At 38.0% G+C, this 11287-nt stretch overlaps 1 protein-coding gene across 1 annotated transcript; it reads right to left on the bottom strand.

The window, feature by feature from the left end:
• Positions 1-2056: 2056 nt before the first annotated feature.
• LOC140244556 (golgin-45-like) lies at positions 2057-10912 on the bottom strand. Its single transcript, XM_072324183.1, has 7 exons — positions 10809-10912; positions 8667-9053; positions 8011-8168; positions 7178-7377; positions 6310-6438; positions 5263-5503; positions 2057-4651 (listed from the first exon to the last, which is right to left on the bottom strand). The coding sequence occupies exons 2-7, from the start codon at positions 8971-8973 to the stop codon at positions 4478-4480; spliced, it is 1209 nt and encodes a 402-aa protein (XP_072180284.1). The 5' UTR covers positions 8974-9053; positions 10809-10912; the 3' UTR covers positions 2057-4477.
• Between the last annotated feature and the right edge of the window lie 375 nt (positions 10913-11287).

Below are 11287 nucleotides of genomic sequence, written 5' to 3'. Positions count from 1 at the left end.
ATCCATGATGTGAAATATGTGCCAGTAACAAAATAGTACACTATGTGTCATAATAATCCTCTCTTTACAGTCAAGTTGACATCTTCACAGAGTACTGGAAGTGGAACTCACCCTTCAGTACAACTTCTTGTGATGTCACACGTGCAGAACAATAGGCCTTTAACGAAAATGAATAAAATCAATATTCTCACTTTTCTTACATGATAAAAGAGCACTTGAATTGCCTCTTTCAGAAGGCAGGGGGAATAAGATATACCCTTATTTAATATCAAGTTGAGGAAATATGTACTCTTTTTTTCAATTCAACATTTTCACTTTTCTTATACAGTGGTGGATCCAGAGGGGGGCGCACCTGGCGCACGCCCCCCTTTATTTTTCATTAAAAACAAAAGAATTAAAAAGAAAAAAATGAAATGAAACCCTGAATTCAAGTGGCACCAGAAATATTAGTTGCGCCCGATCCGCTCCTGTTATGGAGCACTTAATTGACTTGCCTCTTTCAGAAGGCTGGGGCAATAATCTATTTTACCCTTAGCATATATCAAGTCAAGGAAATGCGTACTCTTTTTTTTTAAATGAAATTTTGTGGAATTGCTCTTATTCTCCTTATATTGCATGTGACATCATAAACTGCTGTAGTCTTCTCATAAAGCAGTGACCAAGCAGAAATGTTACAAATAAACGTTTGAACAGATTGTCTGATTTTCCAAAAACTTTCACTGATCTATTAAAGTGTTCTACTGATATTACAAAACATGTATATTAAGGTGCTCCTTAAAATCATTACCACACCACTAACATGTGGATATGTATACTTGCAAAAGTTTGTTCCTCAAGCAACTTTTGTTTTGAACCAATTAGATTTGGCAACTATGATATCGTTGGTCAAGAATGATAAGGGCATTAAGTTGCCACTAAACCCATGGTGTTCAAGACAACGTAACGCCCTTCTCATTCTCAACAGACAATATGATTATAGTTCCCTATTTTTCTGCATCATTTCTGTATGTCCCTATATACAACAGACACCTATGCCAAGGTATTCAGTGACTTGCTAATGTCAATTTCTCTAAAACTTGATTATTATTTGGACAAACCCTCCAAATGTAATAATGTGACTGTCCCACTTGAGAGTTATAGCAGGAGAAAAGAGATTTGTAGAAACTCTTATCAAATCCTTTTCTGTTATCAGCAAGTTTCATGACATGTCTGTGGTGAATGGAGTACTAAAGCATGCCAAGGAATGCATCAATTGTTGTACAAAGTTATGAAATGAGGGTTGGTTTCAAAATCAATTTTAATTCTTTTATTTTTTCAGGAAGAGACTTGCTGAGCAAAAAGCACTCTTGTCAGACAAACTAAAACTAAAACCAGAAACAATAGAACAACCTTTAAAACTACATGTAACTGTACTTATTATACATCAAAATGTAGACTAAACACTTGTGTATTACATGAGTGTCAGTCTCCCTGCTTACACCTGTCATTACTGTAAAAGTGAATATTTTCGTGTGAGCAACTTTTTGCCCTCAGCCAGGTAGGATGAATTTCACATGTTTTTAATTCTGCAGAATCAAGCCATTAATTAGTGGTGCATAGATGTAACAAGCCAAAATACTTGCTTGCTTTTATCATTGTGATATTTTCTGGTTGCGCGAAATGCGCACAAATTTCCACATTGCAAAAATTTAAACCTTTACAGTACTTGATAAGTAAGTTTGTGTGTGTGTGTGTGTGTGTGTTTGTGTGTCTGTGTCTGTGTGCTTGTGTGTGCAGATGTACAAAGTGTATTCTCAATTAATTCATCTATTGTGCACACAAGCCTGATCTTTACTGAATGAAATACAATGTACATATTGTTCAAATCTAAGGGTGAAACCGTCTCATTGTTCCCCCATACTTTCATGCATCAAGCGCTGAACAGAAGAGCTTCAAGGTTTCCAGGAAATGCAAAATGAATGGAAAGAGAACAGTCATGTAAACATTGAAGGACTTCAGTATGTATACCACTCTCAAGGACTTTGATATGTATGTACTGTACTTCATATTTCCTTTATTTCATGAAGTCTCATGGCACAGCGTGATATTATGTGATACATACAGTAAAAACGATTCGGTGAAAATGGCAAATATGGAAAATGATAAACAACCCTAACCCCCCTTTTTTATATAAAGAGAGAAAGTAAATTGCTATTGAACAGAGGTTGTATGGATGCATATTCTCTGCAAAGGTTACACTGCTGCAACATGCTTCATCATAAATGTACAAATATGTATCACAAAGCCTTCAGAACGTCTGAATATGTACAAGTACAAAAATATCTCAAATCTTTTTACACTTGTATACATTATATTTTCACCATTACATCATAATTAAGCATGTGCAGTTTGCATGACTTATATAAGTAGTGTAGCAAAGGTGGGTGTACACATTTTCTGCAAAACATGTGTCAGTATTTCAAGCTATGTGATATTGCAACACCCCAGGCTTTCAAAAACAGGACTCTTGAAATTAAGGCACTATCACAAGCACTAGGGTTTGCTTGCTCTTGCTATTTTCTTTGAGTGTTTTTTATATCAATTTTACTCTTGTTTTCCAGCCAAGATGGACATTACTACGGAAATAAAGCTATAAAAATTATAATGTGTAGCACAACAGTTCATACAAATTACACTTTTCAGTTCAGCTCACTTATTCAAAAGAATGTTCATACTCTCTTGATTGTACTTCTTTGCTGTCTTCTTTTTTTTTTCCTTTTTTTTTTTTTGCACTAAAGCTCTGCTATAAAAAGTTACATGGCTTTGAAAAGTAGAATGTTCTCAAAAACGCTCATGCATTGCAGTCTCAGAATAATGTGGAACACACGGGGTGTATGATTATGTACACCATGGCATACAAAGAGAAAAACAGAACATCTGAAAAGGCTCTCTTCTATCACAGATGATAATAAGAAATGTGTGTATAACAAATCAAAAATTTCTTGTTTTGAATCTGGAATCATGGAGGTTGTTGTTGTTGTTTTTTCATGAACACCTGAAGTTTCCAAAATATTGTGCTGGGATTGAGGCAAAATATATAAAGGTATTATTCACTAAATTACAATGCTACCCCAGTGTGACATGCCAAGCAGGCAGCTGCCTTCCTAGACCCACTCTTTATGGCAATTGGTGATATGAGTAATGTACGGTAATAAACATAGCAACTCATTTTTCTCAACTCAAATAAAACAATCTTGTCAAACTAAGCTACACATTTTCACATCATCACAACTTTCTGCATGCTATAATATACTATTCTGGAAATTAAAGTAGAACTAACTTCCTGGTGAAAAGTAATTCATGTGGAATGCTACTGCTCATTGCTTTTCACACATGAGAAAAAGTTGGAACTACTGTTGACCAAAAGATCGGCCTGTATCTTGTCGTCAGGGATATGTTCAGTGGAGACTAAGGGGGTGTTGCAAGAAAGTCGAGTTGCAATCAATTGCAAATATCTATTGCAAACTTTGCAATAGATATTTGTAATTGATTGCAACTTTCTTGCAACACCCGTAAGTCTGGCTTCACGGAATCACCTCAGAGCCGAATAATGTTATGTCAAAAAATGATTCAAAACTCCTCCAGACAGACAGATTTTTCTGTGTAGAACTACTGCTACATACGGTGTATGGCAATATGGTGCACATGCATATCATTACATTTGCAAACTTGGCTAATAGCTGGACGATTATACCTTATTCATACACACATGTAACTCATTACAGCTGATCATAACACAGGCATGTTGTGTGTATGCTCAGCTTCAACCATTGTTATGTTTGTGCTATAGCCTGCTCTGTCACCAGTCACATGGGCTTGAGTAGCATATCAGAACATATTGGGTTCAATGTGCATAGGATTTTGCTGCTTTATAAACCTGTATCTGACTGTCAGTATCTGTTTGATGAAATCATCTCAAATCCTCTGGAAAGCACCTACAAAGTATGTTTGCGGTATAGAAATCTTCCAGTCTATGACAGTTATTGATGACACTGTAACTACATGTATGTAAACTTTTAACACAACCTCAAATCCTGTTGTGGATGTTGCAAGTGTTCATGATGTAGAGACTCCAGTACTACCTCCCAAAAATGAAAACTGATGAAATGATGCACCAAAGCAAACTATATATCAGTGAGTTCCCATGTGACACATACTTCTCTATTTAGACTCCTTTCTCCAAGCTGAGATATTCATAATGACCCAACTAGTCACAGTATATGAGTTTGTCGGAAAAAGTGTTCACTGTTTCATGATCTGTTACAAAGACGCCTTATATTCCACTGATGCCTGATATTCCACTGATACAGCTGTAACAAATGGGGATGTTTCTGTATGACAGCTCAGAGTCTTACAAAATGTCTCAAAATCGAGGATGTTCCTCTTTAAGCAAAAAATGCAGATAGCGATGCTGTCAAGTCTTTGTTCCTCAGGAGTTTCACACCACATGGATTTCTCCCTTGCAGCGGTTACAGCAATTGACGGTGATGTTCTCATAGCGGGTGTGAGGGTGGTAGCGATGGGTCATGTTGACCTTGGGAACGGGGCCCTGAAGGAAACTTTGTTGCTGAATCTGTTCAAGCTTCATGATTGGCTGTTTGTTGAGAAGAATCTGTAAACAGGAAACAAGGAACCAATGGAAATCATTAAGAATCAACCGAAATTCAATAGTTTCTCCTATCTGTAATTTTTGCAGATATGATAAACAAGCAGATATTTTTGTAAGAAAGCCCTTGAAAGTAACATAAGTTTTTATGGAACACATGCAAATAACGAAGTACAGTTGTACAACATCTGCAAACACTGAGCAAAACTGGTGAGATATGAGAGGAGAGAGTTGCACCTTTCTATTGTCAGACACAGTACTTACTTAACATGATAGCTAAGTGAACAGAAAAGAATCTAAGATCAGACAACTATGCCACTTTCAACTTGCTATGTCCATAAAAGAAGAAAAACAGAATCTTTTCTACCATACATGAAAAAACTGAGAAAAAACAAAAGGGCACGACACCAAGAACTAGCAAATGACCAGTTAAATGATAACATTTCAATTTGATTTCGAGACAAAATACACAATTGTAGCTAAGCTCTCTTTGATTACATCACTATCTGACAAATAAAGCAAATCATGACACAGATATTTCACATTGTGAGTTTGGTTTAATAAATTAAAAAATGTAATCATTTGACAAACAAATGCAACAAAAGAAATAATCTAACATCTTTGGCAAGCATCTCTGCAGTCGTCCAGTCCACAAAGTTGAAGCCCCTCTGACCAGGAATATTTCCCCCTTCTGGCCCCTGATGATGTCGCCCAACATCACCCAGGAGAACACTGGAGATCGTGGAAGACAGCTGCTCATTGACTAGGGCCAGTGTGATGACATTGCTCGGCGTTTTGCTGCTCTCCTCCGTGATGCTGTGGTTTCTCTGTAGAGCCCTGGATAGATACTGTAACAACCTGGAAGGACGAGGAAGAAAGGGAAAGATCAAAGGTCCGGTCAGCATGAGTGATATCTTTTTAAGTTTTCTCTCATACTTTTTTTTTTTTTTTTGGTATCATGACAGTCTCATCAAAAGGATTTGCTGCTCTGCATGCAGACTCCTTAGCCAAGACATGTTCATCATCCACTGATGATAACAGTACATATTTCACAAGGCAGGGAGAAGATACTTTGACAATGTTAAAGGATGCAGTTTTTGCCAGCATTCTTTTGTTTATTGCAACTGATTGACAAATTGCCCTACATCAATGTAATTTAGATCAGTCGCAATCAAAACAACTTGACAGGACAATTTAAAGAAAAACAACTTCAGGCAAAGAATTTCAGTAATTTGATTTCTTTTTTGTTTGTTTGTTTGTTTGTTTGTTTGTTTAGTTTAGTTTAATCTAGTTCAGTTTGCTGGCAATAATTCTTCAAAAGCTATGAATAATTTTGATGAAATACTCAGGACAGGTCAATTGTGGTGAAAGGAACAGGTGATTGATTTTGTGTTGTGACCCATGTCATTATTAGGATTCAGCCCTTTTTTTTTTTTCCAAGGATACATGCAGAGTTGAAGTGGCTTTATTGACCCTATGGCCCTGGTGGAGGCTTGTGCTCTCAAGTAGCTTCTAACTTTGGTTTGGAGTTGGACTAATTTACAAATGTTCAGTCTTCTCAGCTGATGTCAATGCTTGAGTATTTGAATATGAGAGGGTTTGAAAGTGGGGACACAACCCGCAAGCATGAGAGAGAGAAGAAGACAGCTGGATGATGCTCTTACCGATTGGTGGACATCATGTGTCTTCTCATTTCAGCTCTCTCGTCGAGGAGCTTCTGGAGGGCGTGGCAGGATTCCTGCTGAAGCATGTCTAGGTGTGTCCTGGAAGACACTAGTTCATCTACCTGTAATCTGGTAGTAGTAGAGAAGCGGAACAGTACAGATAAGAGTGAAGTTCATTACAGTAGATAGACATTGACTGGTTATTCAAGAGAAGCTTCAATGACATAAATTGGTATAATTAATTGTTGACTAGGCATCTAGTCGTAATTCTAAGATCATATTTCAAGATATCATCATCCTGTAAATCATGTTGCATTGCATTTGCAGACCATCTAAAACTAACCTTGAGAAAAAATAGAAAGAAAACACAGTGTACAATTCTCTTGCATTCATCTAGCATAAAATAGGTTGAATGGAGGCCTTGAAATTAATATCAAATAGAGAAAAGGGAAAACAGAAATACTCATGCATTGTTAAGAGTCGCAAAACACTTCAACTAACACATACATCAAGTGATTCATGTTTTTACAATCTTGAGATGACAAACACATTATCATAATAAGAGCTTGATATATCTTGTATTTTGTGATATTTCTACAATATTACTGCCAATACTGTCATTATTGAAAGCAAGTCATAAGCAGGCAGAGACATGTCAATCCCTCTTCTTCCCTCAGAGCCCAGCTCAGCAAAGCGTTTACTTGAAGAATAATTAACCTGTCGAGGACGGGCTGATTTTGCTACAACACGCAGTTCCCATAGACACTTGCCCTAGTATGTTTGGGACTCGTCTTCAATGGATTAAATTCTCATGAAATACTGTAGAAGCCCTCTGTGTACAGAGGAACTGTATAAGTACAATCAGTACCTGCTTCCCAGAAATTTGCTCCTCCACACGTCACACTGGATGTTGACTTTCTCCAGGGATTCGCGCTCTTTGAGGAGGGCCGTCATGGTGTTCTCTAGGTCCTGGGCCAGTTGGGCGCGGTCCCGGGCCATGCCCTCTAGTTGCAACTGTAGGTCTGCCCCCATTGAAGCTACCAAGAGTTTCTTCAGCTCCTTGTTAACCTGCACAATTAAACAATCAAAAGAAATCAATGTAGAAGTTTACTCCTGATTTGAACTTGGGAGATGCAGGTTTAGCTCTATCAATCAAAACTAGCTATCTACATCATGCAAATGAGGTAGTGACTGGGATCACTGCAACAAATTTGACCACCTCAACTTCATCCTCTGATGTATTGCACATTCAAGAACTTATTACCAAATGATGCTACAGTAATATGACTGAGACAATTTTTTCTTTTAAGAGGTGCCCATAGGACCTCAAGTTGAATTACTGTCAGCCAAATAATCATTGACAAGATTGACTTCTTATCAAATCTAACTTTGTCTTCACTACCATTATCTGTTGGATTTCCTTTTCCTACCCTTCAGTGTGTAAAGTGTAAATGTAACTGTGAACTTGATGGAGCATTTTTGACACCCAACATGCAAAACATTTCATTTGGTACCAAATCAGACTTGCCCTTAAGTTACCTCCATACCAATATATAAATAAATAAACAAATAAACAAATAAATAAATACATAAATACTACATATATTTTACAGACCAAAACAAGGCCATTATGGATTACATTTGCACATTTCGTAAGCATCCAAAGCCACAAACTTAGGTAAGAGATGACTGGATCATCACCTGAGTCTGTGCTGTGAGTTCTGCTTGCAGCTCCATACATTTTTTCTCGAGCGTGTCCCTGGCTTTCTGGGCTCCATTGAGGGCGTTCTCCGCCTTCTCCAGACGTTTGCTTTGGTCTGCATACAGCTCTTGAAGTAGACCTTCCCCAGCTGTACTGACTGAAAGACCAATTCATACATGAAAAATAAGCTGCATGCTAACTCAAACTGCTCATTGACAAAACCCAAACTTGTTTGCATGCACACACTATGGGTTAGAATAATGCAGTAGCATGTGCTTACTACTGAAACCATTTACAGAGCAATGATATACACATGTGAAAATTTGGAAAACTGCCACACTGACTACTGTTTCATACTTTTAAAACTTGCAACTGATCTTGAAGTAAAAATATCAGAGATATAGGAAGACAGGCGGATCAATAAATATACATGAACACAGTCATTTAATTCGTATACTTTATAGAACATAAACTGCACATTGATTCATCTGTAATGCCTATGGTAACAACTTCATGATTTTTCTGCACATTAGATGACACTATAAACATACTTGTAACAATAAGAAAGATGGTGAGTTTCAGATGCATTTATCAATAATTGCACAAATCTTACTCTATACATTTCATGGAGTTCAAAATCACAAGGCATGTTTACCTGCTGTCTTCTTCTCTTGTAGCTGTACTGATTCATGAATGTCCTCAAAGTTTTGAGCTTTTTGGCTTTGTCTTTGACGATAGGCGACATCAGTGGAATTTCTGTTCTTGCTCTCAAAGAAAATCGGGTTAGCTCTTGCCTGCCTGAAGCCACCCGTTTGTCCACATTCAAGTGATGATGGCAGCCCAGTCATTTCTCTGCCCTCAGCTTCTGGACGTGGACTCGAGGAAGTGAAGGTTTCATTGTCACGTATCATGTACTGTGATTTCACAGACATGAGGCGTTGCTGTCTCCGTATTGATGCCATATTTTAAATCTTTCGTGGTATCACCTCCAACCTTTAGTTTAACAGCACTGTCGACCGGTCTCTAGACACTCTACTCTCCGCTGCAAAAAAGGACATTCAAAATGTACAGAAATTTGATTGTTTTGAAACTGTTATTAAAGATTTGTACAGAGAGGTCAAGGTATAAACAAACAAACAAAAAGTTCATGGCAACTCTTCAAAAAGCCAATACAATAAGTCCATACAGTATTTTTCATTATCTTCTTCTTCATGTACTGGATGTAACCAGGTTACTATTCTAGGCTACCGAGTGATAGGGGACTCTACTAAGTTTTATTAAAGACGTTGGAATAGACTTCCCAATGTCCCCCCCCCCCCTTCATTTCGTCATACCACCCTACCTTATCAGTCAACCTTCTCAGCTCAGCTTATACACATGGGTACTATCAATATGACTGTGATTTACCATGTTTAATGTTGTCTGTAGACAACTTGTAACTGTTAGTACTTTTGTGTCTACAAAATAGTAAGTTTAAATGCTCATTGACCACCTATTTTTAGATTGACCACCCTCGCGCAATGGCTATCTTGCGTATACACTGTAGATCTAAAATCAAAAGTACGTGTGGGAGGGGTTACAATACGGATATGCTGCTGACTGCGACATTCGAACATGAATACAAATCAAGAGAAATTGGGGGGATTTTATATACAGGTAAATAACATGAGGAAACAGGAGGAAAAAGAATTAAAGGAAATCTGCATTTGTAAATACACATGTGACATACTGTACGAGCTGAAATTTTCGCATACAGATAAACTACATTGTATTTTTGCGAATTGCTACTTGGAGGACATTTTTGCGTATTGTTAATTTTGCGGTTGCGAGGGTCTACAGACCTTAGTTATTTGCGTGTTGTTATTATTTTCACGGTTCAAAAGCAATTCGCGAAAATAAAATCACCGCGAAAATTTCAGCTCGTACAGTTTTGTCTACCTGTAGACTAGATCTAGTCATAGTCTAGAACGGGTTTAAAGACTTATGAAAGTATTGTTAGCACATATTTGCCCATTCACTGGACTCAGGCCTGTAGGCTGTAGACGTGCTTTTCAATAATGAGAAAATGGGCGGTCAATTAAAATTATGACGAACTTGCGCCGGTTTTCATTAAAAAAAAAAGTCACTTGTGTAAATTTGTCGCTGAGAATTCTGCACGTATGGTACGACTAACATTAGTACACAATCTGAGCCCGGGCCAGGATATGAATCTACGGTATTTTCTGCCTCGAGTGAAATGAAATTATCAAAAGGTGAGACTGTCTATGGCTGGGGATATCTTTTTAAGATTTCTAACACTTTTTTTCACTAATTTTAGTGTTCTCAATTAGATCACATTTTGAATTTGATCACATCGTGAATTCTGACTAACTAACGTTACAACATCCCACAAATTTCAGCTAACTTTTGACTAAAATATGGCGGATAGGCCCCTGAGTAAATTTTACAGAGTTCTTTCTACGGTTGTCAGGTTGTACACTTCTGTTTCTGATCCTGCATAGCGATTTACACAACCCATAGTAAATTTATAGCCCGACTTGGGCTGTGTATGTAGAACAGTCTAATTAGCTAATACACAACCCACACACTCTAAAATCCTCCCAAATCATGGTTGTTTAATGCCAGTGAATGAGAATGGATCATGCAAATTGAAATTGTCGAATTGTCAAAAATAAACTTTGAGTCAAACCCGTGCCGTAAAAATCACGGGGCTGCCAATTCAATGAATTACGGTAATAAGTCACAGAAATCACTACTGCAACAGCTTGTAGAAAGTTCCTTCGTGGAAATAACTCACAACGAATGAAGAGAAGATAACATTTCACGTCATTTCAGCCTCCACCAAAGAGATTTTATAGGGCTACTCTACTCTCTCAATTTGGCCTCCACGTATATCGCCGCCACGACTTCCGATACGAGTGGCTGCACTCCGATCGGAGCACGGTCCTTTTCTACAGCGGCAGCACAGCTACAGAACACACACGGCGATCGGGCACCGTTTCAGACTGACTCTTTGCGTGGGTAGATCACCGAACTACTAGTAAGTTAGTTCGGTGGGGTAGATGCGATCTCTCCTGATTCGTTGAGTCGACAGGTAAGCACTATTTGGGCACCCGTCCCGCTTCATCATGAATATTCATCAGGCAGTAAGATACTGTACTAGTAAATGGCAGAACGCTGGATACGTGCAAAACGTATGGCCGGGAAATGTACAAATCTCGAAAAATTGCATCAACGGGGAATGTTAAAACGTCTCGCCGCGAGATGGAAAAATGT

Source organism: Diadema setosum, chromosome 21 (genome assembly GCF_964275005.1).
Source record: "Diadema setosum chromosome 21, eeDiaSeto1, whole genome shotgun sequence".
Taxonomy (NCBI): domain Eukaryota; kingdom Metazoa; phylum Echinodermata; class Echinoidea; order Diadematoida; family Diadematidae; genus Diadema; species Diadema setosum.
This window is presented reverse-complemented; position numbering and strand designations above follow the sequence as displayed.

Excerpts from the sequence above, each read along its gene's own strand:
- LOC140244556 (XM_072324183.1), bottom strand. The coding sequence starts at position 8,973 with ATGGCATCAATACGGAGACAGCAACGCCTCATGTCTGTGAAATCACAG. Across the intron at positions 7,378-8,010 it reads AACTCACAGCACAGACTCAG|GTTAACAAGGAGCTGAAGAA; the intron begins GTGATGATCCAG and ends TTAATTGTGCAG. Across the intron at positions 5,504-6,309 it reads CACATGATGTCCACCAATCG|GTTGTTACAGTATCTATCCA; the intron begins GTAAGAGCATCA and ends TCGTCCTTCCAG.